Genomic DNA, 27,286 nt, shown 5'->3' with positions numbered 1-27,286 from the left:
TTATCTATGGCAATCATGCAATCTGTGATGTAATAACCAACAGCTGGGAGATGGTTACATAATTTCATTCCTGTTACCACATGGTAACATGTCTCTTTGGAAGCTTGTGGGTAATAGGTCCGATGGAAGGATTAGGGTCAGATTAAGGGAGGGTCGGGTGAAAGGAGATGATATCTGGTGTAGAGGATGGAAGATTAGGTTGATGAGGAAAATGTTTAAATGGTGTATTTCCTGGTGGGGAATGAGGCTGGGTGTGACAGGATTTTCTGGTAACCCTGTTGGTAATAACATCATGTATCTGTTGTTAGGGCTGGTGTTCGAGGACAGAGTAGGTGTTGCTGACTGACATGATGACCTGATTGTGTGTCATCATACACTGAACAACATTTATGGTGTAGTGCATAGAGCGTAATGCTGTAAAACGGAAGGTTGATGGTTCAGTAACCTATGATTGTGGGTTCTAATCCTGTTTCTCCCCGATTATGTTTCTAGGTTTGTCAGTACCATACCCGGGCTCGTGGGTTTCACTGAAGTGGTAAACGTCTGAGACCTGCCTCACTTCGGACTTTCCTCCCACATTAAGCTGACACGCCGTGATATAACTGGATTACTGTTAAAAGTGATGTTAAACCCAACTCACTCACTCACTCAACCATACACTGGCAAGCCATGATATAACTGAGATGCTATTCAGTGACTCATTGAACCAACTCACTCCACAATGTTGAAATCATACCTAAAGATAATCATACCAAAACTCACAGATGTTCAAAAGTTTGGTATAAAGAACATCGGACCATGTTCAAAATAGAGACAGTTTATATAAAATGACAAGATATCAATTACAGTGGTACCTATATTGATGTACAAGCTTTAATAATTTAATTCATCTTTGTTTAAGCATCCTTTTTACAAAAGTCGCACCTCCAATATATAATAACAGTGGCTGTAGATTCAGCCTTGTTCATTGAATGATATACGTATTCGTTATTCCACATCAGGAAGTCCAGATAATGAGATGTGTTGCAAGATAAATACTCCTTGCCTCGGCTGATAAATGAGGAATGTAGACCTCGAGCGATAGTGTGTGAAATAAAGCTCCCATATCATGTCTTGATATGCGTGTGAACTTCAACATCTGATGCTGCAAGTGAAATGCAACAGGATCCCTTGATCGTGACCTGGGGCTGTTTCGGGGTTTGGATAATAATGTACCAGGTTTGTTCTCGTACCTGACCAGCTTTGTTGCAGGAATTTGATCCCCAGTCTCCGGAATGATATGAAAAATGCCATATCAAATTATCATCTGTTGAATGCCATGGCGATGCAAGACAATGCAGTTATTTTTTGAAAGTTACAATCTTTTCATCAGGAAGCTGTAAAAAATAAGGAGGGTTTGTTTATGATTTGACATTGCCAAGGTTGATTCTGCTTGTACAGAGGTGTTATCTTGTCAGTTGGTGTTGATGGCAGTTTTACAAGCTAATGACATGAATTAGAATATGCCAAATGCTTCGTTGATCCTGAGTATACATGCTTCATCTCAGTAAAGCTGACAAGATTAGTGTTAAGCTCGAGGACAATACTGACCAATTCTGTATTTACTAAAGGTTCTGTTATTTTTGCTGTCTGACATTTTGATTATTTTTTGCTTCTCTTTAAATGTAACCATATTTAATGTTCAGGCATTATTCCCTTGTTTCAGCATGTACACTCTCATGCCTTAAGTATGAGTGAGTGAGTGAGTGAGTGAGTGAGTGAGTATGGTTTTACGCCGCTTTTAGCAATATTCCAGCAATATCACGGCAGGGGACACCAGAAATGGGCTTCACACATTGTACCCATGTCGGGAATCGAACTTGGGTCTTCGGCGTGACGAGCAAACGCTTTAACCACTAGGCTACCCGACCACCCCCTTAAGTATGAAAAATATCATGACAGCTATCACACACAATATGTGTTTGTCCAGTCATAGATGCATGGTTTGGACACAGAAAGTAAATCAACTGTTTCCAAGGGATGCATACACATTAAACCTTCTACATAAATATCTAATTTTTAATACTTTTCCTATCTATGCATAGAGTGAGATAGGATAAGTATTATAGATATACAATTTACTGTAAAATTTACAATTTTTTAAACTTATCCCATCTCACTCTATGCATAGTTTGTGTAAGATAGGATAAGTATTATAATATAAATATACAATTTCCTGTAAAATTTACAATTAATATTATCAGGTCCCTGTCTCTTCATCAACCAAAATTATCATTATGATCCTATATGATATACTGTTTAAGTTCCACGTGTCATTTTTAAGACCCTGTGGGATTCAGGGTCAGAATTGGTCCCAAACACCTACTGGTATCCTGGTTATAAAAGGCGATTAGATGGTCATTCTAGCTGTCATTGTACACTGATGGTGTGAACTGGTGCTTATGACATCAATCACTGGTTTATCCTGTCCTGATTTCATTATCTTACAGGCTGTCGTCATATAGCTGGAATATTTCTGAGTGAGACATCAAACAAGAGACAAATAATTTAAAAATTAAAGTTTTCAATGTCATTGCAGCGCTAGACATTGACACTAGTCCTGAAGTCCTTGCCACACAGCCCAATAGTTAAGGTGTCATAAGGACTAGTAGAAATTTGCCATTTTCGTAGGTCTTGCTTATCATTGTTAGGACTAGTGGACTAAAAATGTTAGTTTCCAAAGCTGCATCGTGTTGCATGGCAGGAATGTCACATCTCTCATCAAAACCCTTAAATATTAATTCAAATATTAAGAACCCACTGTTTAACAACAAAAAAAGTAACACCCTGACGCTTCTCTTCTCTGGTTTTTAAGTTTCCACAGGCGATACATGACTGACTGTTGGAATAATATTGACTTCTGAAGTGACATTTGTTCATGATAGATTGAAAATTTGGAGATAAGGTCATAAAACGATGACCTCTTATCAATAACAGCTTTATGTAGGGACAGCTTTAAGAGAGATCAACCCACAACATGTGTGCACTCCTGGCAGGGTTTTGAATGGAGGCTTGTAATGAGATTGAGATTTTATCATTCATTCTAAAGTAAATTGGTAGTCATTGTGATAACATCTGGTTGTTCAGTTCAGACCAAATGTGGGCCTGACTTTTTAAGACAGGTGGTTCCTAGAGTGTCTGCGATCACACACAAATATAATGTCAGATTAATTGTTCATTCATCTAGTGTTAGTGTTGAGGTGTGGAAACTGATCTTGGTTCAATACCAAATGTTCCGTTCACATGCTATCACATCTTTCTCCTCCATGCTATAAGCCCTTGGAACGTTGTAACGACCCCCCTATGGTATAATTGTTCATAACACCCTGTAGAGATAAACATTTGTGACAAGAACTGTCACCCCAGAGGAAATGGAACCCGATAAAACGTTAGCATTGTACACAACCTGCCCACGCGGTGGTGGGGGCATCTCAAAATAGTCAAGTACATTTGAATGTCTTTTGAAATGGAACATAAGGTAACTGAATGCTGCAGTTCTTGCAACAACAGGTGTGACAACTTATCATCCTGCTTGTGTTGACTTAAATAAATTCTACGATTTTTTCTTAAAATAGAAAAATGTGTTCATTATTTATCAAATAAGCATAATGTCAAATTATTATTTTTATGATACCAAAATTGAGATTTTTTAAAATCAAATTACGGTAAGAGGCTGTTCTATGCCAACAAATACAGTGTTGAGGGTAACAGGATATCACTGATATATAATTCATGTAATTTTATTTCGCATTTTTTGCGTTCTGTTGGTTGAATTTCAATATTAGACTCAATTCCAAATGTGAAGAGGCCAATAAACAACAATAGAAAAGAGTTTTTGTAAGACCAGGTATTTGGGATGTTCAGACATGATTTGAACTTTACTAATTTAATGGATGAGATAATATTTTTTTATATGCAGGCTATACCATATTTAGTTAACAATGGGGAGAAAAGTTTCAAATCCATTGGAAATGGACATATTGATATTGAGATGCCCCCTACCACGTTTGTCCATATCAAACTGCAGGTCTCTGTGGATAACAACATCGCGACACAGACGCCATGCTGATGTCAGAGTTCACACGCTGCATTTGATTGCAACGGATTTCAGGTTTGTCGACTGATAATGAAATATTTAGACTTTCGGTTCTATTGATCCACGTGTTTGTTCTGTGTTGCCACTCTGGCCTCACAGGTAGTGCATGCAACACGTAAAGACGAAGGGTGGAAGGTTTTACAGCTTACTGGATTATCCCGTTGTTTTCATACTCACAGTTTGAGTGCAGTGGATTTCAAATTACGTATTTAGGGAATGTACTTCGACAGGTAAGGTAGGTGGATTTGTATGTGTGCTGACTCAAAGACACGTTAAACTTGCTGTGAGTGCATGATTTATAGCAGCAACCTACATAGGGGATTCCTAGTGCTGGACGTGTAGTCAGGACTTGAATCAAAGCTTTGTAAGAGTAACTCGGGCACAGGCTTGTGGTTAAGTACAAGTTTAGGCCGATTTCTTTTTCATAGTAGAAAAATATTGTGTTTCAATTTTTTGTTTTGAATGGATCTAGACAGGATGTTTGTATTTTAAAATTTTCTGTCTGTCATCACTTAATAAAGTAAATTTGACTGACCTTGTTACACATTTGATAATGGTACACACTTGGATACATACCTGTTTCTTTTTAATTACGTATACTTTGGGCGTGTTGGGTAGCTTCATGGTTAATGTGCTAGTCCGTCGTGATAAAGACCTGAGTTTGATTGTGGTTCACCCACAGTTACATGGATGGACTATTGCTGCATATGGGATAAAAACTCACTCACTCACTCACTCACTCACTCACTCACTCACTCACTCAAACGCTCACTCAAACACTCACTCACTCTTTCACTCACATTAACAGCTATTTATTGATTCACACTACAATATAATTATTAATCCTGTAATTGTGATTCTTATTCAATGAAGCAGCCTAATTCTGCATGACTAGGTAGTAGACTTGTGTTTCATGTCGAACTGATTAACCCACGTCTGTCTGTGATCTACGAGATTCATGAAGCAGGAGCGCCACAATCCATCAGCCTTATTACACATCTGTTTGGTCAATTATTCGTATGAATTAGGTTGTCCTAAAAGAGTAAATCAAACCTTTGCGTTCTTGTTAGGAATTGAGCACATCACGATCTAATATGTGACTTGGTATCTGTACATTCCATCAGTTCACTACGTCCTTGTGTCCTTTGTGTGGGGCAACTCACTTGTAAGTTCTGGACCAGAAACAAATGTCTTACTGATTGGTATTTTAGATGAAGTACCGTATTCGACGTAATAAGCGCCCAGGGCGCTCTCAAAATTAGAAATAGCGGGCTCTTATTGGAATAAAATTTTGGTGAAAAAAGAGAGTTAAAAGATCGTAAATTTCGTGGTTTATGCTGACAGCCTGAAATGATACAAAAGAAAAGTCTGTTAGACACGGGGGGTGGTCGGGTAGCCTAGTGGTTAAAGCGTTCGCTCGTCACGCCGAAGACCTGGGTTCGATTCCCGACATGGGTACAATTTTTGAAGCCCATTTCTGGTGTCCCCCGTCGCGATATTGCTGGAATATTGCTAAAAGCGGCGTAAAACCATACTCACTCACTCACTGTTAGACACGACAGATATTTCTTCTCCAGAATTTCATTGCCCATGATATCGGGTGCATATAACACACGAGTGCGTATTATACACGGATAATTAAGTCTTGTGTACATTGATCAATTGGATGAGGTGCTAATTGGGATTGTTCACTGGCCAATATATTAGCAAAAATTGCCGTGGGCGCTTATTAGAGCGGGGCGCTTATTACGTCGAATACGGTATTTGGAGTACTTTAGGATTTTTTGGCTTTTGTTCAGTGACACAACTTAAATATGATCATTTCAAATATTATTGAAAATTGTAATTAATACATGTAGTGAGATGGTTTTAATGCATCTTTGAAAAATATTTTATCAGCGTTTTAACGAACACAAAATAATGTGTCCTGTGTGCATAGAAATTGTGAATGGATGCAAATGTTATGTATAGAGTCCCAAAGGATGCAAATGTTATATTTGCTCAGCGAGTAAGTGAGTATAGTTTTATGCCACTTTTAGCAATATCACAGCGGGGACACCAGAAATGGGCTTCACACATTGTACCCATGTCGGGAGTCAAACCCGGGTCTCCAGCGTGACGGGCGAACGCTTTAACCACTAGGCTACCCGACCTCTCCGGGATGTGAATTGAATTAAGTGTGCTAAGAAGACTGATTTCTTGAAGTGTTTTGATTTAAACCTAAATGCAGTGTGGTGACCCTGCCACAATGTTGTGACAACATGCCTGAACTGCATTCACAGAATTGATCACTTTTGTCGAAATGTAGCAGTTTGGTGTAATACAGGGCAAAAAAACAGGTGAGTGCTATGTGCAGTTTGCACAAAGGAGAATATTTGTATCGGAACAAATTCATCAATGTGTGAAAAGACAACACTGCTTGAGACAAAAAATATGTGGCTGTGCTCAATTTAGTGAGGAGATAAGACAGCATCTGTGTTGTGACGTCAGAAAAAACACCCTGGTCCAAGTTCAGAGGAATAATACGTTACTGTGGCTTTATTTTGGTAGTTTCATTGGAGTGTGTGATGAGCTCACTATGAACAGACATGCCAATGTTCCGCTGATGACCTTTCACCTTCATGTTGACCTCTCAAGGCATTTACTTACGTATTCAATTATCTCATTCATTAATAAAACCTAATTAGGTACAGAAGAGGTTATCAGATTTCACATGAACTAACTTACCTTGCTCCAAGCTTTTGTTACTAAGTCAGCTGATATCTATGATTCATTAGAATTTCTCATTCACTTCCAAAGACACATTTCTTCTTGCAAGATTGCTTGCTAAATCAAGAATATGTGTAGTGTCTTCTTGTTAGGGTCATTGATTAACACACTTGAACCATGTCAAACACAGGTGGTATACAATGTACAGACAGAAGAGTAGCCTTGCTCCAAGGCTCCACTGAAAGAAAAGTCCATGGATGTGTAGTAATTCTACCTTCCTAATAGGCAAGTCTAGATATGTGGATACAATGTAGTACGGTACTCATTGGACCTTTGATCTTATTATTTACATAATCTAGAACTTATGATTTAAACTTATAATTATTGCCTTAGAGACTTGTGCAAGTCTAACAGATGAGTATCATTGTCAATTTCTCTGACCACATTCAGGGCCCAGTCTTCAAATTTCAAAATTTGTTTTGCAGAGTTACATCCCTTAACCGTGCCAGAATCATATGATTATGGGTTTGAAACCTACATTTTCCCTGATTATGATCCTTGGAACCAATAACTATGCTCGTTGTTTTCAAGTGGTTAATGTCTCCTGGTTTTATCCTCCTTCTTTAAGTTGACATGCTGTGATGCCAAGTTGACACGCTGTGATGCCAAGTTGACACGCTGTGATGCCAAGTTGACACGCTGTGATGCCAAGTTGACACGCTGTGATGCCAAGTTGACACGCTGTGATGCCAAGTTGACATGCTGTGATGCCAAGTTGACACGCTGTGATGCCAAGTTGACATGCTGTGATGCCAAGTTGACACACTGTGATGCCAAGTTGACACACTGTGATGCCAAGTTGACACACTGTGATGCCAAGTTGACACACTGTGATGCCAAGTTGACATGCTGTGATGCCAAGTTGACACACTGTGATGCCAAGTTGACACACTGTGATGCCAAGTTGACACTCTGTGATGCCAAGTTGACACACTGTGATGCCAAGTTGACACGCTGTGATGCCAAGTTGACACGCTGTGATGCCAAGTTGACATGCTGTGATGCCAAGTTGACACGCTGTGATGCCAAGTTGACACACTGTGATGCCAAGTTGACACACTGTGATGCCAAGTTGACACACTGTGATGCCAAGTTGACACTCTGTGATGCCAAGTTGACACACTGTGATGCCAAGTTGACATGCTGTGATGCCAAGTTGACACGCTGTGATGCCAAGTTGACACGCTGTGATGCCAAGTTGACACGCTGTGATGCCAAGTTGACATGCTGTGATGCCAAGTTGACACGCTGTGATGCCAAGTTGACACACTGTGATGCCAAGTTGACATGCTGTGATGCCAAGTTGACACGCTGTGATGCCAAGTTGACACACTGTGATGCCAAGTTGACATGCTGTGATGCCAAGTTGACACGCTGTGATGCCAAGTTGACACGCTGTGATGCCAAGTTGACACGCTGTGATGCCAAGTTGACACACTGTGATGCCAAGTTGACACGCTGTGATGCCAAGTTGACACGCTGTGATGCCAAGTTGACACGCTGTGATGCCAAGTTGACACGCTGTGATGCCAAGTTGACACTCTGTGATGCCAAGTTGACATGCTGTGATGCCAAGTTGACACACTGTGATGCCAAGTTGACACTCTGTGATGCCAAGTTGACATGCTGTGATGCCAAGTTGACACACTGTGATGCCAAGTTGACACACTGTGATGCCAAGTTGACACACTGTGATGCCAAGTTGACACACTGTGATGCCAAGTTGACACGCTGTGATGCCAAGTTGACACGCTGTGATGCCAAGTTGACACGCTGTGATGCCAAGTTGACACACTGTGATGCCAAGTTGACATGCTGTGATGCCAAGTTGACACGCTGTGATGCCAAGTTGACACTCTGTGATGCCAAGTTGACACGCTGTGATGCCAAGTTGACACGCTGTGATGCCAAGTTGACACGCTGTGATGCCAAGTTGACATGCTGTGATGCCAAGTTGACATGCTGTGATGCCAAGTTGACACACTGTGATGCCAAGTTGACATGCTGTGATGCCAAGTTGACACACTGTGATGCCAAGTTGACGTGCTGTGATGCCAAGTTGACGTGCTGTGATGCCAAGTTGACACGCTGTGATGCCAAATTGACACACTGTGACGCCAAGTTGACATGCTGTGACGCCAAATAGACACGCTGTGATGCCAAAACATTGATATAAAACCCAACTCACTCACTTCCCTGTGCTTGCACACTAAAAATATTTAAGATGGATTAATTTCTGATATTTTATTAATTTGATTCCATAAGTTAAATTTCATTGTTTGGGTTACCATCAGCTGTTGAAGGATAGGGAATTCAGAACACTAGCTGTATATGAAAACAGTAACTAATAGATCAAATTTAAGCAAAAAAAGAAAGCAATTTGAAGAAAGAACTAAGCAATTTTCGTTTTGATTGAATTAATTCGGTGGAGGGAAATACAGCATGATGGATTTGGGCAAAATGGCATTTATTGATTAAATGATCAAGTTTACATGATAAAAAGGGTAATCATTCACTAATGACAGGAATTTGTCAAAAACTGACTATAGAAAGAGCTCTTTTTGACCAAACCATCCATTATAAATCAAACTACAGTCCATATTGTCAAATGGATGGACTTTGTACAACAATTACTCTGTCAATTGCGCGTAAATTGTTGCCATGTACAGTTGGTATTTCCTGTGCATATTTTGGTTTCCGAAGGTGGTGTTGTTTTTGGATTGTTAGTTTCAAAACATGCGCATAAGCTTGCTGTGTTTCTCTGGGTGACCTGAGTTAGCTCACATCTGGGAGTTGCATTGACGATTTGGGGTGCATCATCAATTATATAATAAGATGAATCAAGTCAAATTTAGCAATTTAAAATCTTCATGAGGAAAAAGTTGAAGTGTTTAAAGGATTAAATCTAGTGAGAGTGAGTTGAGTTTAACACCGTTTTAAACAGTATTCCAGTTATATCACGGCATGTCAGCTTAATGTGGGATGAAAGCCCAAAGTGATGCAGGTCTCGACATTTACCATGTGGGTATGGTAGTGACAAACCTGGAAAAATAATCGTAGTGAACTGGGATTCAAACCCGCAATGGTTTCATCGTGAGCTTTGATCCATGCAATTGGATTCCAGTGAGACATAATAGACCAAGTCACTGAGCCTGACCAACTGATCAGTTTTGTCACCTCTTACAACCAGCACAGGTTGCTGAAGACATTCTCACTTTGTATACATGTATGTTTCCAACAGAAACTGTCTGGGAATTCTGATTTAACAGGATCCTGATTATTGAGGTTTTTATATATCTTGGGTGAGGCAGTATATCAGGGGCGGTTGGGTAGCCTAGTGGTTAAAGCGTTCTCTCACCTCCCCGAAGACCCAAGTTCGATTCCCACATGGGTTCAGTGTGTGAAGCCCATTTCTGGTGTCCCCCGCCGTGATATTGCTGGAATATTGCCAAAAGCAGTGTAAAAATGGTACTCACTCACTCAACATTTATTAAAACTTATGTTATTTTTACCTTTACAGAAGGAGATATATTTTGACGAAAATTTTGTTTTCTAAACAAGCCAACTACATTTATATGACATAAAACATAACATAAGTTAGACCAAGTCCAAAACATTACTTCTAACAAGGCATGATATCAACTTGATGATTCTCCCCTGGGGTTTCCTTGTGACTTCACTGTAAATATGTTTCAGCTTCCCGTGTACATTGTCTTAAGTCTTTGATAGGCATCAGGAAAATTCAGCTGACGAAGGGGGGCAAGAAGTAGTTCTGAAATGTCATGACAAAGTATATAAGAAGTTATTGTCAATAAGAGTGTCATGTATTCATATATCGTAGCATCTCAGTTGTTACATATTGTAATAACTTATGTTATTTAACATTTTTTATATCTTGTAACAATTTAATGTCATGTTTAAACAATAGATCAATTTGGTCACACCCTCTCCAAATCACTGGATCAACCAAGCCTTAAACCATAGCAACAGAATCTGGTTGGGATAAACTGAAATGTGTTTATAGTTTGAAGCACTGGTGGCTTGAATCACATGACAGCTGACAGAGGCAGACAGCACTTGTGCTTCTTGTGCTTAACACCATCTCCTGCAATCCCATCTAATCTACAGCACTTATTTATTACATAAACCTAGCCCTTCTTCTCAGGCTTGTTTCCTTTGTCGTGGCTAATTGGAGGTGATCCAACTTGTCAATGATCGCAGTTCGACACCTTGCCACTGTTGACCAACTCTCCATGCATACACTGTAGCAATTATACCATTATGCAACCAGGGACATCAAAGACTCAGGTGAGCTCTGGTGAACAGGTGAGAGATATTTACTGTTGCGTTGGACAGGTGAGAGACAGGTATTTACTAACGACAGGTGAAAATACAGGTACATGTACTTCCTATAACTCACACTAGGTAGATATTATACTTCAGATTACGTGAATGTATTGTAGTTGTTCTCATTGATTTCTGCTGCAGGTGTAAATGACAGGTAGATTGATGGCGCGATGATAGTTCAAGGTGTGAGAAATATATGAATGAACGTCACGACTGTGGTTTGTTTGTTGTGAGTCACATGATGTATGTTTACTCACGTAAGACGCAGAAGTGTCTTGGATGTGACGTAAGATGTTAATGTGGTGTGGACCCTCTATCCTGGGAACACACAGTGTGTTGTGAGGAGTGGGATTCTATCTGCAGTGTGAGGTACTCTTTCACGATTTATACCAACTACATATATCCTTACATATTCTAACTTTTTTATTCAATTGTTCTTTTATATTAACATTACTGGAGGTGTATTATTTTATTTTATTTCTTTCTCTCTATCTTTTATTCATCCTTTCAATAAGGCGTACAATTGTTTCATATTTTGCAATCTTCGTTTGTTCCGTTTTTCCTGTATAGAAATAGGCCAGTTACAGTGTACTTAAGTACATGTGCAATGTGTCATGGTACTAGTGTTGTATAAAACTGATACATGATGTTAAGGTGACATATTAAATGGTAAGAATTTGTATGAGGAACCATATTTATGCCAGTATGACTGACTTCTCTAGCCATTGTTCTAATTAATTTATGTTTGTCATTATCACATTGGTGGCAAGTCATTCTCTCTGACAAATTACTTATCACTCAAATTTTATTATCATCCTGAAACATTAAAAATCCTCACACCCAATTAGATTGTATTATAATTTTAACTTACAACTTGTTTGTGAAATTGTTACGTAATCATTTTTTTTAAAAACAGATCATGTGTGTTAGTTAAAAACAAAACCCCAGAAATATACTGTAGTGTCCTTTTTATTCTTTGTCAGGAAAATAAGGTGATGATGAATGAAAGTTTAAATCGTAAAATATAAACAGTGCAGCTTCATAAATCTTTCTTAGGAAAACAGTGTGATGATGTATGAAAGTACAAATCGTAAATCGTATTTTTATAAACAGTGCAGCTTCATAATTCTGTTTTAGGAAAACAGTATGATGATGTATGAAAGTACAAATTGTAAATCCTATTTTGATAAACAGTGCAGCTTCATAATTCTGTTTTAGGAAAACAGAAGGTGATGTATGAAAGCAAAAATCTTAAACCATGCAACAACAACAGTGTAACTTCCTTATTCTTTGTTAGGAAAACAGTGTGGTAATGAATGGGAAGAAGCCATGAACATGCATGGCAGCTATTGTGGAGCAAGGTGAAGTTGAGTGACAGTTCCGGAGAATTAACTGTTGAGACACCTGTTCCTTCCCTATCTACAAGTCCACATGACAGTGACTCAGTCCATCTTCTGTGTGGCTATCTAAGGTGTTCTATTCGCTGTAAGAGATAGACTTATCACAGGGATATGATCCCCCGGGACTTTGTTTCCCAGATGCATTGTACTAGAGGTTATATAGGGAGATTGTCAGATAGCTGAAGTGATCTGTGATAACGTGTAGATGTATTGTGATTGGGAGACATTTTAGGTGCAGTGGGTGTGGGCACAGTGCCCCAGGCTGCCTTACTCACGTAGCTCATAGAGACGCAGAAATGTCGCTTTGCTGATGATTCAATACCATAACCAAAGGTAAAAAAATAATATTTCTGTGAGTTGTGACCAGGAATGTTGTATGTGCATCACTGAGGGCATCGTGGCCTGGGACGCATCTCTTGTGAGTGGGGTTGTGCGAAATACGGTGTCACAAGGAAGAGAATGTATGAATGTCAACTTCTTTATCATGAGGAACACAACGGTTGGGACTAGATACTTACTCCCTCATCAGGTGAAAATTGCTACGAGGCAGAGAACATATATATGTTACCTGTACGAACAACAAAAGTAATAAGATTCCTTTGCTAATCACCTATCAATGCCAGTTATCTGTTGGCTCCCCTTGTTAAATTTCACCTTTGTTATCCTATTGTTGTACAGGTACATGCACGTTGCTATATAAGTGCGATAATATTGGATGCGATATTAAACCCAATCTCACCTCACCTCTTTGCTTATAAAAGGTTTGTTAGTTCGAATCCAATTTTCAAATTAATTATAATCCTTGCTCTGTCACATGCTAGTGGGTTTTACCAAAGTGATATGTGTGCATAACAGTGCCGTTTTGGCTTTTCTCCCAGATCAAAGGGACATGTTCTGACATTAAAAAGTCTGATGGATTATGCAAAAGAATGTTGTTAAAAGTGGCTTAAAGCCACACTCAATGTTTTGATTGCTGGGAAACACTCTTATTGTTCCTTGGATGATTCCCTGTTCACCGGCCCGTGAAGATCCGGGGTAGAATAGGTCTTCAGCAACCCATGCTTGCCGTAAAAGGCGACTATGCTTGTCGTAAGAGGCGACTAACAGTATCGGGTGATCAGGCTTGCTGACTTGGTTGATGCTCATGATGTCAATCACTGGATTGTCTGGTCCAGACTTGATTATTTACAGACCGGTGTCATATAGCTGGAGTATTGCTGAGTGTGGCCTAAAACAACAACCAATCCCTGTTCACCGACTGTGCACAACGATATTTTGAATAATTGAAACCATTAACAGAGCTATTGAAATAAGGATAAGTTATATATGATATCTTTAATACCCAGTATCACTCTGAAGAATTGCCATGACAACAGATGTTTCTTGTGATACCACTGATAAACTATTTCTGTTATAAGCAGTCAGTTGAACAATGTTTTGGCTTGATTGTCAGAATGTAACATCTTTTTCCTGCTGAAATTGGATATGATTAATTATTCAAGCCAGTAAAATGGGTTTAAGGACATTGTGAATTCTGAGGCCTTGTTTGTGTTGAAAGTCATTAATGTGAAGTGCTTTCACTGATGACACTGCAAGTGATTATGGAATACATTTGGTGGAACAGTTCTCTACTGTTATGCATGTTGAACTACCCTGGGGAATATTATCATGCTGCTTTGTATCCAGAATAGTCCTACAAATCATCATTTGCATGGCACAGAAAGGTTTGGTCTCATGATTGAATATCAGTGCTTCAACAAACATTTGAAATACATTGTGTTGATGGGTTGGCTCAGCAGCAGAGTCTATGGATTCCCTTGAAGAAGGCATCTGTGATCTGAATCTCTCTGGGCTTTTGTCCAACACCAAGCTGATGTAACGGAATTATTCCTACTAGCTTAGCCAAGATCAGTCTCTTGTCCTAGGACAGGCAATAGAAATGAATTTTAAGTATTTTTAGTTTGTGTGGGACAAGCAAATGCTTACAAAATAGGAAAAATAATTTAATGGTCTCATGTTAAAATGACAGATCAATACAGTTTTCTACAACTGTGGTACGGCTTATTATTTGCCTAAGTAAACAATCAGTCTTTGACAATCGTAAATTTGCTGCGCAGCTTGCGTACGAAATGTCAAACAAAACTGGTGTTGCTCACAGCCATCATGTTCATCCTCTGTTGGTAGATGCAGTGGCACAGCAATATAGATCAGGGCAAAGAAGAAGGCAGGATTGATTTTCCTAAAATATCGCGAAACACAAGTTGCACAGCAATTGTCAGCTGACATTTTACAAACGTGTTCCCAGAAATCCAGACACCAATTTCCCTATGAACCGAACATTCCTGGTCATGTGATCACACACAACTTATCACAGAACAAACATCTAAACATTATTTCATTTCGTTTCAGGAGGTGATTCCGATGAACACGCAGCTGATAATGCGGACACAAATATCTCAGTTTGGCAGAAGGATGGATACTTCTGTTTGACCAGGACACCGATTTGAAGCTGACCGGTGATCTGCTCCACGTAAACATGGACACGACGGTGGAGACCAGCGCGGCGTCTTCAGCCGGGGACGTGACGTACATGACCCCACGGGGGAACATGACGACCATGACACCCCTGTTGCATCAGTGCGACCACATAGACTCCCAGTATGACGTGGCCTCGGCAATTGTTTGTGCGATGTGTTTCATATTTGGAATTCTGTATACATTTTTTGGTAAGTTTGAAAGAGTGAGAAATGAAAATAACTTTTTGAGCCATGAATGATTAATTTGTGTGCTTGGCATGGTTGTACAGTTATTTGAATGTAACCTAGGAATTGTGCTAACATTGTTTCACCAAGAGAAATATGGAACAAGCAAGCAACAAATATTGCTACTTAAACAAAAAAGGAAATAAGTGTCACATGTTGTTCCAATGTGAAACACATAGCTTTGCTTTGCCTTACTGCCAGTGCACCGAGGCTCTGTTTAATTTCACTTTGATAACATGACAAGGCTGTAAGTGGAATATCTAACCAAATGTTTCTGTTTTTCTTGTTCAATCAATTTGGAGACTTTGCACTATTTCTAAACAGAAAGATGCCTTTTCGCATGGCAAGGTACACACATGCATGCATGCACACAACACTAAGGTAGACGCAACACAAGGTGCAATCAAATAACACACACACACACACACACACACACACACACACACACACACACACACACACACACACACACACACACACACACACACACACACACACACACACACGTACGTGTGTCACCAAGGGGCACACACACACACGCATGCACACACACACACCACACACACACATCAAAGTCCCTTCATACAACAGTGTGGTTCACGAACACGACAATATGGCATGTATACTTTGTGAATATCACTCTGTACGTACACACACACACACACAGCACACACACAGCACACACACAAATCAGTCCCTTCATACAACAGTGTGGTTCACGAGCACAACAAAACAGCATGTATACTTTGTGAATATCACTCTGTACGTACACACACACACACACACACACACACACACACACACACACACACACACACACACACACACACACACACACACACACACACACACACACACACACAAACAGCACACACACAGCACACACACAGCACACACACAGCACACACACAAATCAGTCCCTTCATACAACAGTGTGGTTCACGAACACAACAATACAGCATGTATACTTTGTGAATGTCACTCTGAAACCATCCCATCTGCTCCACTTTCAGGGTACCGGTTCTTTAAGGCAATCATGTTCCTGACCGGGTTCATCTTCGGCGGTGTCCTCATCTACATGATCTGCAAGGAAGAGGAGATTATGCCCACAGAAGGAAATATCGGTGTGGCCATTGGCGCCGGGATACTCTGTGGCCTCATCACGATGCTTGTGCAATATGTGGGACTATTTCTCACCGGATTCCATCTTGGACTAGCACTAGCAATCGCTGTATTGATAGTCCTTGAACAGTTCATGCATCCTTCAACCAAGTGGATACCCATTGGATTACTCGTGGGTCTTGGGTTGCTGTTTGCCTTTCTCATTCTGAAATTCCAAAAGTGTTTCACAATTTTGGGGACAAGTATTTTTGGAGGTGCTTTAATGGTAGCATTTTTAGACTATTTTATTGAGAAGTTTCGCATGGTGCTGTATGTGTGGGACAGAGTGAAAGGCAACGAGTCGCCGCCTGTGTGCTGGTACAGCTGGGTGATACTGGGCTGCTGGCCATTTTGTTTCCTTGTTGGAGCTATTACACAATGGAGGATTACAGGACAGGGAGTGGACCATCGGGAAGGTAACAAACCCAGACCAGGCCAATAAACAAACAAACAATAGATCATGCACAACCGTATTAATTATTTCCTGTCTGTTATTCTTCCCACGACTTGTCTGTAATGGCAGTCACATCTAACAGTCTGGGTCATTATGTACCTTTGTCAGAGGGGTACACAAAGTACGTGATCTGGACTACCAGTTGTCAAACTTTCATTTTTTGGGAACCCTTGGTGGCTGATTGGGTTAGATCGCTGACTTTGTGTGCCTCACTCTGGCAGTGTGGGTTCGAATCTCGGACAGGACTTAACCCCAAAAAGTACTCGAATCTGTAATCTGTAGATTAGACTAAGAAAGTGTAATGCCAAATATAACATGTTACATTTGATCACTTTCTCAATAGCATTGTGTGTTCATGGGTCAAAACCAGCTTTGAAGAATAAAGGCTGAGCCTCTGATACATGCCATGTCCACTAAACAAGTAAATGAATGATCCCTTTCAGGAAACATATAATGAATAGTCACTGCTGGTACCACAAATTGTAAAGTACAGATACGAAAATAGCCTGGGCTTCAAATACATGCCAGGTTATTATTATGTCCCAAAATAAAAATCCACATTAGGGGCATAAATTAGCAGAAATACGGTATGCTTATTCACTTGAAACCTAAAAGTCATTCAACCAAACAACAAAACACCTTATCGGTCTGTGTGACACCCATCCTGTTTTTCTCCAGAAAAGGATGGGCTACTAATCTCTTGATATTTCTCGCGGTAGATATCTGTCATATTTAGGTTCAAGGTTAGACAAGGTGCCCTATATGCTTGCTGTACAAGGAAACTATTTAGAACCGGCTGTCATATAGCTTCATTATTGGTGAACACAAGTGTGTGTGTGTAAAGGGGCGGGGGGGCATCCAAAAACATATTCTGTTTTTTAGTGGGCCATGTACCATGTTCCAAATTTATATTGTTGCTCCCCATCCATTGCACATTCCTCATCAACATATGATTAAGCTGTCATACCAAAAGACGTTAAAAGTTGGTACTTGTTGTTTCCCTGTCTGGCGCTCAGACTTAAGGGGTTAAGACAAGGACTGATCAGCTCGGAGTCAGAATACTGTGCTGTGAATGCTAATATTGGTATTCATGTTAAACTGCAGCATGGTATCTCAGTGGGCTAGCAAAATAGAACCATCATTTGTCCGGACACGCACATGCAAGCACATCACTATATATAAGTACAATAATTTTGAACACAATGTTAAACTCCATCTGACTCACGTTACACAAGGATGAGCTTGATCCAAGGCTGTACTGAGAGATAAGTCCATCCAGTGTAGTCTCTTATAGGGACAACTTATTCTTATTATTTACATAATCTAGAAATTATGATTTCAACTTATAATTATTGCCTAAGAGACTTGTGCCATGCATCTCTAGACTTGCTCCAAGTCTGTACTGAAAGAAAAATCCATGCATGGGTAGTAATTCTATTTTCCTAATAGTCAAGTCTTGGACTCCAGTCTCTTGTTCCACAACTTGTTCTTATTATTTACATACTCTAGAACTTATAATTTATATATTATGAACTAATAATTATTGCCTTAGAGACTTGTGCAAGTCTACACAAGGGTTTTCTGCAGTGAATGCCCTGATCTCTTCAGCCCCTTCAGTGTCGGGCTTGTCTTTAAGGTTAATGGACACAGGCATGGCGCAAAGGCAATTTTCTCCCCTGTGAATATCATTGTGCCATGTGTGTAGCAACTAATGTGTCTGTCAGTATCACTTCTTTTAGTCATAGCACATCGAGTATCCCTATCAGCTTCTCTAGTCTTCGGAGGTGTGGACAATCGCTGTGCAGAGTTGGGTCCCAGATATAGGGGGTTAAAATTTAGATTAATGTTTCTAAGTTTAGAGCACCACCCAGTCTAAGCTTGTTTGATGTAAGGTGAGGTGAGGTGAGGTGAAATTGGGCTTAACGTCGCGTCCAAGATTATTGCACTTATATAGCGACGTGCATGCACGTGTGTGTGTCTGTGGCTGCTTGTACTAGTCCAGACTGATGCCGATTTATAGTGCTAGCTCACTGAGATACCATGCTGCATTTTAACATGAATACCCCACTCAGACACAGTATACTGACTCCGAGCCGACCAGTCCTTGTTTTATCCCCTTAATGCCGAGCGCCAGACAGGGTAACAACAAGTACCATCTTTTAACGTCTTTTGGTATGACGCAGCCGGGGATCAAACCCCGGACCTTCCGCTCTCCGGGTGGACACCCTACCACTAGACCACGGAGGCGGTTGTTTAATGTAAGTGAACAACTGTACAGAGTGGTGTTTAACCCAACTCACTCACTTACATTGCTATGAGAGTTTATTGTTTCCAAATCCAGCACAATGTATACAAACAGTAACAACACCCCAGTAGACCTTTTGCAGGAATTCAGAATTCTAAATGTGAAAATATATAGAAAAATAATATAAAATAAAACAAGTTGTTACCCCAAGTGTAGACATCTGTTAACAGTCACATCCCAAATGAAATCTTCTCCCTTAACAGTTTGTGTTTATATTTTCTCAGTTTACATAAGCAGCCAGTGTTTCCCAGTTCCCTGAGGTACATCAGTTGGCTGGACAGAGTTGCTCCCCTTGTCTGTAGCAAGGGAGTAGTGCTGTTTGTGTGTTCTCATCCCTGTGTCATCCTTATAGTGATCCTCAGTCTGTTGGCACAACAGGTGCTTGTGGATTTATGTAAAAGTGGTAAATGTGTAGGGCCTGCATCACTGTTCCCAAACAGTAGGCAAACACACAGTGGGATAACTGTATGGTGGTCAAGGCTTTGATAAAACAAACTCGCTCACTGTAGTTGTAAAAATGAAACTGGGAATTGTGGCAAATTGCCAATTATTGATAGCTAAATGGAGAAAAGTTCAAAGATCTAACAAAGGAAAAGGAAAAGATTTTTCAGAAACATAAAATATCCATTTTGTTAATTATCTGCATGGTTAAGTTTTTTAAAGCAGGCAATAGAGGTGCTGGATCATTCCAGGGTATTTGATGTCCTGTGACATTACTGTGAAAGATAATCACTAAATATGGCTTAATGTTATAGAACTATTTCCCAATAGAAGGCTTCTTGTTCAAAATCTAAGTCCCAGTTTTACCCTGTGTTCCTCTATTGATTTTGGCAATAGATCTATGATCCGAAAGAGAGATTAGGCGTGGGGAAGTTGGCAAGTCTGATTCAAGTCATTCCAACTCCACTTTGTTTGTTTGTCCGTACCTGGCTCCTGTGATTTGATGTGTAGAGGTGTGTCACATGGTCATGCAGAATCAAATAATGAGGGGTTTGAATCCTGGATTCATACCAATTCTGATCTTTTGTTTTGCAGCACGCTAGCCGTGCTCATGGGTTTCACCAAAGTGGTGAATGTCTAAGACCTGCATCACTTAAGGATTTCCTCCCACACGTCACAAATGCATTGACCCAAACAACTTTGCTTCTATTTGAAGACTGTGCTTTGATTCACCTGGACATACTCTTTGAGCTGGGATGAAATCGAAGTCCTAAATGGCCTCAGTATTGCTTCAGTTATTACTATTTCATGCACCTTAAACAATGTCACTGTTTCGAGAAGACATCTTGACTTTGATAACTGGTGTCTTGTAACTAACTTAGAAACAACAACATTCATTCCATAAAAGATTTGCGTCTATGATAAGGATGGTGAATGAGTTGCTGGTTGTCGTTTCAGAATTATCAGTGAACATTGCAATGTTGATTTGAACATTGATGTGACAAGACTGGACTTATTTCACTGGACTGTTTAATAATAATGGCTGTTTCTTAAATTCAAGAAGTTAGTTTCAAGGGCCCAATGGCTGTTTAGTATATTCAAGATGTTGGTCTCAAGGGCCCAATGCTGTTTAATAAATTCAAGTTGTTAGTTTCAAGGGCCCAATGCTGTTTAATAAATTCAAGTTGTTAGTTTCAAGGGCCCAATGCTTTTCAATAAATTCAAGTTGTTAGTTTCAAGGGCCCAATGCTGTTTAGTAAATTCAAGATGTTAGTCTCAAGGGCCCAATGGCTGTTTCGTAAATTCAAGATGTTAGTTTCAAGGGCCCAATGGCTGTTTCGTAAATTCAAGATGTTGGTCTCAAGGGCCCAATGCTGTTTAATAAATTCAAGTTGTTAGTTTCAAGGGCCCAATGCTGTTTAATAAATTCAAGTTGTTAGTTTTAAGGGCCCAATGGCTGTTTAGTATATTCAAGATGTTAGTTTCAAGGGCCCAATGGCTGTTTCGTAAATTCAAGATGTTAGTTTCAAGGGCCCAATGGCTGTTTCGTAAATTCAAGATGTTGGTCTCAAGGGCCCAATGCTGTTTAATAAATTCAAGTTGTTAGTTTCAAGGGCCCAATGCTGTTTAATAAATTCAAGTTGTTAGTTTTAAGGGCCCAATGGCTGTTTCGTAAATTCAAGATGTTAGTTTCAAGGGCCCAATGGCTGTTTCGTAAATTCAAGATGTTAGTTTCAAGGGCCCAATGGCTGTTTCGTAAATTCAAGATGTTGGTCTCAAGGGCCCAATGCTGTTTAATAAATTCAAGTTGTTAGTTTCAAGGGCCCAATGCTGTTTAATAAATTCAAGTTGTTAGTTTTAAGGGCCCAATGGCTGTTTCGTAAATTCAAGATGTTAGTTTCAAGGGCCCAATGGCTGTTTCGTAAATTCAAGATGTTGGTCTCAAGGGCCCAATGGCTGTTTAGTGAACACAAGATTTTGGCCTAAAGGGCCTGATTCCATACAGCATCTGAATGTAATGTTTGCTTATTTTAGTTTTGTATTGCCAACAAACAAACAAATGTACTCTGTATGGCGTGTCCTCTACCATGGTAATATGGCAATATAGCTAAAAGTGGCCCAGAAACTCACTCACTCACTCACTCACTCTATCATCCAATCATTACACCAGTTGCTAACAATCTCTGATGCATACATGTTTTGCAGATAAGTGTTGATAATAAATGTAATCAACCATTTTCTAAGAAGATTAATCGGATTCTCATACCCCCTATTTACATTAGGATGAACACAGTAAGTGCAGACAGACACCATTCGCACCACAAGATTGACACAAATGGATTTTGTAAGTGTGTGACTGTCTGACTCGGAGAAATGCATCGCTTGTTAACATGGCCTGTTTGGCAGGATGCTTGCCAACCAAGTCACGCAGGGTTATCTCCATCGACAAACATCGTTGTGCAACCGTAGCCAGCAGTAATTAGTCTGGAGCATCAGCTGATCTACAATTGGCCGAAAAATGTCAGGAAGAAAAATGGGTCTGAATTTAAATTGCCTTGGCGTGAGTGCTCGTGTCTGCTAGTGCTACCAAGTCTTTTACAAACATATGATGTATTGCGTGTGGACAAACTTAGAATGGTAATTAACTGCAAAGATATGTTAGCTTTAACAGTTAAAGAGATATTCATCCTTGAAACAGATTTCAATGGCTGTAATGAAATACCCAATTCATTATATTGTGTAAAATGATACTTTAAACGATGTATAGTTTGCAGGGAAACTGTATAAATATCTTCTGAGTGACGCATGACGAAGGAAAGGGAACATTGATTTGTGCTACGGGATTACTGTTAATGAATCACAGATGGGTCATGACAACAGCTTGGATATGGGACTCAATTTTAGAAACTTGATGAGTTTCCTGTCTGCAGACTCTGAAGCTACAGTTATACAGTTATGACAGATAATATGAACAAATTACATATCGAAAATATATGGTACATTTCAGAAAAAAATTGTTGAACCATATCACCAAGTCATATGTTACGTCAGAAGAATGATTTTGGATGATAAATAGAATCCCACCCTCACGTCGTCTAAGCTGAAATATATCAAGACCTGTTGATAAAAGTGAAAGTATTCTTGGCAAGCCGCGGATATTTGTAACTTTTATCAACTCGTCTTGATATATTTGATTTCAGAAGACACTTGGGAGAGAGTCTGTATGTACTGTTAGTGGTCAGTTCATCAATGATGAAGGTGAGGTGAAATGGGGGGTAACGTCACGTTCAAGACCACTGCACTTATATAGCGACATGCGTGTACGTGTGTGTGGTTGCTTGTACTATTCCAGACTAATGCCCGTTTTATGGTGCTAACCCACTGAGATACCATGCAGCTGTTTAACATGGACACTGTAAACTGACTCTGAGCCTACGAGTCCTTGTTTAGCCGAGCGCCAGACAGGGTAGGACAAGAACCATATTTTAACATCTTTTGGTATGTTGGGGATACCACCTTCCACTCTCCGGCCAGACGCTCTATTCACTAGACCAAGGTGGCAGTCTCAGCGATAAGGACAAGTTCTGAATAACACCAGAGGTCAAATCTACTTCGTTGATAGATTCTGAGAAGTATAACTTGACAGACTGGACAGGAGATTTAAATTTCTTATTTCTTGCTTGTAAAACCATACTCACTCACTCACTCATGTTCTTCCAACTTCTAAACGCCGAAAGTCTAGGAGAGGTCCAACAGGACTACTAAAATTTTCTATTGCTGGCCCTTTGGACCACTGGACAACAATTTGCAAGTCTGCAACATTTGTTCAAGATCCAGTCCAATTTCCGCATGGGTATTTGTCATTAGTGTGATTGGATCAAGATTAGTGCCATCACTCACTTGGTGGAAAGTCAGATAGAGTTATGCCCCCTACTTCATGTATCTTGTATCAGTATCAACAAACAAAGTGTATCCATTCAACAAGACCAAAATAAATACTGCTGGCACTGTTGTACCAGATGACCTCCAGATGACCTCTAACCTATGTTATTCACCAGTTGGTAGTTATCATAGTGTATGGCACTGGCAATATGGTGCCTATGACTCATTTACACAGCTTGAGCTTGTACAGCAGGAACTGCTAACATTGTCGTAAATATTTATGAAATAGTTTTATTTGATATTTGGTGCATGGTAGGAAATATGGTTATTATTTCAGGAACATATACAGTTTATGTACCAGGGGTTAAAAAAGGCATTATTGAACGAATGTTTATTGGCGATATGCCAACATGTTAACAATTGCTGTTCTTGATTCTTGAAGCTGTTTCATGTTATTCTGGTCACTGGTAGATGTGGGCGTTTTGTGTAATTGTAAAGTATAACATTAAGTTCAAATGGATTTGAAATTGGCTCTTAAATTGTTGATATGTTAAATGTATTTCCCCTATCCTAAGCTCACTGCCACCACCCTATGAAAACACCATTATTTGAATTATTATAATCATGATAATAAGTAAGTCCAAACCAATCACCTCAGCAGTGAATGGATAAGTGTGTATGTAGTATTGTATTCTCAGCTCCCTGGGGAGTATGTCAGTGCTTTCACACCTACCATCCTTTCCTGCCTGGTATGCATAGGTAAACAGAAGCAAATTTCTAACAATTCTATGGAGACCCCACATGTTTGTTCACCTGTTTCAGACAAGGGCAGGGCTGAAGCCCTAGAAACTCAAATGAGTTACCGTATTCGATGTAATAAGCGCCCAGGGCGCTCTAAAATTTGAAATAGGGGGCTCTTATCAAAATATTATTTTGGTGAAAATAAAACAGGGTTGAAAGATCAAATTTGTGTTCATGTACGACATATATTTTTACCAGAATTTAATTGCCCATAATTAAGGTTGCATATAACACACGAGTGCGTATCATACGCGAATAAATAAGTCTTGTGAACATTGATCAATCAGAAGGGGTGCTAATTGGGATTGTTCACGAGCCAATATATTCGCAAATATCGCCGTGGGCGCTTATTAGAGCGGGGCGCTTATTACATCGAATACGGTAAGCTAGTGGAGCGTGGCCACTCATACATCTATCTTCTTATGCCTCATAAACTCAAAATAAATCTGTAAGCCATGAAATATGGAAAATGTGGCCTTAGTTTTCCTTCATAAGTAACTGATTGGAAGCTGCATTATTTCTTCAACACTTGTGACACCAATCTATCATCCTTGGAGATATCACTGCAATGGAATTGCATCACACTGTTTTGCAGACCATTGTGACATCATCGGTTACCATGACGTCACAATCAAATGGCATCACTAAACTTCTGCTACTGATGGTGGTTGGCAGCACTTTTTACGCCCAAGACACTGCTTATTACGGTTTACAAACTAAAAAATATGGAAAAACTATTTTTGATGATAAATGCCATAGTTTCTTGAGTATAGTGCACACCCAAACCTAATGCCCATCCCCCTCTAGAGGATTCAGTATTTTTTTTTTTGAGTATTATACGCAGTACCACACTACATCGTATCCCTTTAGCAAATTCAGGTAAACAAACATTTGATAACAAACTTGATGAATATAAAATTGAAGTTTGAGAAAAAACATCACTAGACATGATGACTTACCATTTAAATCATGTAAATTGTATTTCCTGTTCTGATATGCATTGTTTTATATGCAGGGATAAAATTGTCCTGTGTATTTTCTTATAAACTAAGCCGGAAATAGCAAACAGCTGTACACACGTTTTCTCCCAATCTACTGGTTGATTTGGTTAAAATATACCCAATAAAAGACTTTAAAGAATTTTGATGCAATGATCGGAAGAATTGTATCAGGAACTATTATTTCATCAGGAAGAATATATTCCATATGTTACCTTTGTGTCTTTGATATCAGGCCTTAGAGTTTCCTACTGTTATCGACTCGTATAATTGATATGAAAGGACATATGGTTGAGATTCCGTATGTTATAATTCCATGTATCTAACAATGGCCTATACTTCTTTGTTTTTATTTTTTCAGCACTACACATCAACAGGTCCAAGAAGGTGAACCTAAAACGTATTCGGGCCCGGGAACGCCGAGATGAGCAACATTCTCGTTACCGCCACCTATACCAGGTGCGGCGCGTCAACGGGGATGTCATCTCGCAGGTGAACAACCAAGTTCGTCACTTCCATTTTCTCCGCATGACTAGACACATTAACCCTTGTTGAAGCTAAAACACATTAACCCATGTTTTTGTTTCTCGTTTTCACATCCAATTTCCCCCCCTCATTGCAAGAAGACGACTTAGCACTGTGACTATTGTAAGTACAGCCACGAGTACAATGCCTGAGTCTAGTTCAATTCTGTTCAGTCTGGTAAGCTCAGCCAAGATTAGGGGGGCACGGGTGGCCCAGTCGTCTAAGGCGCCGCGATTCGCTGTGCAGAGTTGCGTCCCTTGGTCATGCCAGTAACCTATGATTGTGGGTTCGAATCCCGGTTCGCCCTGATTATGTTTCTAGGATTGTCAGCACCATACCCGTGCTCGTGGGTTTCACCGAAGTGGTAAACGTCTGAGACCTGCATCACTTCGGGCTTTCCTCCCACACTAAGCTGACACCCCGTGATATAACTGGAATACTGTTAAAAGCAGCGTTAAACCAAACCCACTCACTCACTCACTCAGCCAAGATTAGTACACTGACTAACAGTAAATTGAACTGAAAATGATGCCAAGACCCAGTTTGGGCTAGTCATCTCAAAAGTGTATTGCAAAGACTGAAAGTAGGCATGAGTTCGGATGTTGAACCTTATTGTGATGCAGGAACAGTCTTTCAGCATATCTGTGGTGTGGAGAGGGTCCGACAGCCCAGTGCAGTAAATCTATGTGCAAATTTGAGATCCTTTGGCTTACCAGAAACCTGAGCTGGAGTTTGGATCCCGTTTTGAAGTGATTATATTTCTGGGTTTGTCATCACTATCCCATGCTTGTGGGTTTGACCCAGGTGGTACACCTCTCAGACCTTCATCTGTTGGGGGCGTGGGTGGCCCAGTTGTCCAAGGCAGGCCAGAAACCTATGATTGTGGGTTCGAATCCCGGTTCTCCCCGATTATGTTTCTAGGTTTGTCAGCACCATACCCTTGCTCGTGGGTTTCACCGAAGAGGTAAACGTCTGGGATCACTTCGGGCTTTCCTCCCACATAAAGCTGACAGGCCATGATATAACTGGAATACTGTTAAAAGCGGCGTTAAATCCACACTCACCTTCATCTTTTCTGGCTTTCCTCAGACATTAGGCTGGCATGTGATTCAACTGAAACTGTTTGAAGCTGCATTAAGCCCGACATACTCACTCACTCACTCACTCACTCACTCACGCACTCACTCACTCACTCACTCACTCACTCACTCACTCACTCACTCACTCACTCACTCACTCACTCACTCACTCACTCACTCACTCACAAACACGTGTTGGTTATCATGGCCACTCCAAACAGGTTTCA

General features: G+C 40.0%; 1 protein-coding gene across 12 annotated transcripts in view; it reads left to right on the top strand.

Moving 5' to 3' along the window:
• The window catches only part of LOC124148714 (transmembrane protein 198-like), a 111,980-nt gene that overhangs the window by 75,334 nt on the left and 9,360 nt on the right, over nt 1-27,286 (top strand). For 5 of the 12 annotated variants that reach the window (XM_046519970.2, XM_046519967.2, XM_046519968.2 and 2 more), the window contains 3 exons: nt 15,061-15,377; nt 16,427-16,990; nt 25,817-25,959. In XM_046519970.2, the coding sequence (XP_046375926.1) occupies nt 15,188-15,377; nt 16,427-16,990; nt 25,817-25,959 (897 nt within the window). In that variant the 5' untranslated portion in view covers nt 15,061-15,187. Of the gene's footprint in view, nt 1-1,194; nt 1,219-4,086; nt 4,151-4,212; nt 4,371-11,544; nt 11,621-12,874; nt 12,985-15,060; nt 15,378-16,426; nt 16,991-25,816; nt 25,960-27,286 lie in introns of those variants that run through there. The other 7 variants (XM_048383305.1, XM_046519972.2, XM_046519966.2 and 4 more) reach the window with 7 other exon arrangements.

This window comes from Haliotis rufescens, unplaced genomic scaffold (genome assembly GCF_023055435.1).
Source record: "Haliotis rufescens isolate VD_foot unplaced genomic scaffold, xgHalRufe1.0.p SCAF_46, whole genome shotgun sequence".
Classification (NCBI taxonomy): Eukaryota; Metazoa; Mollusca; class Gastropoda; order Lepetellida; family Haliotidae; genus Haliotis; species Haliotis rufescens.
Note: the sequence above shows the minus strand (reverse complement) of the source record. Positions and strands in the feature narration are given on the sequence as shown.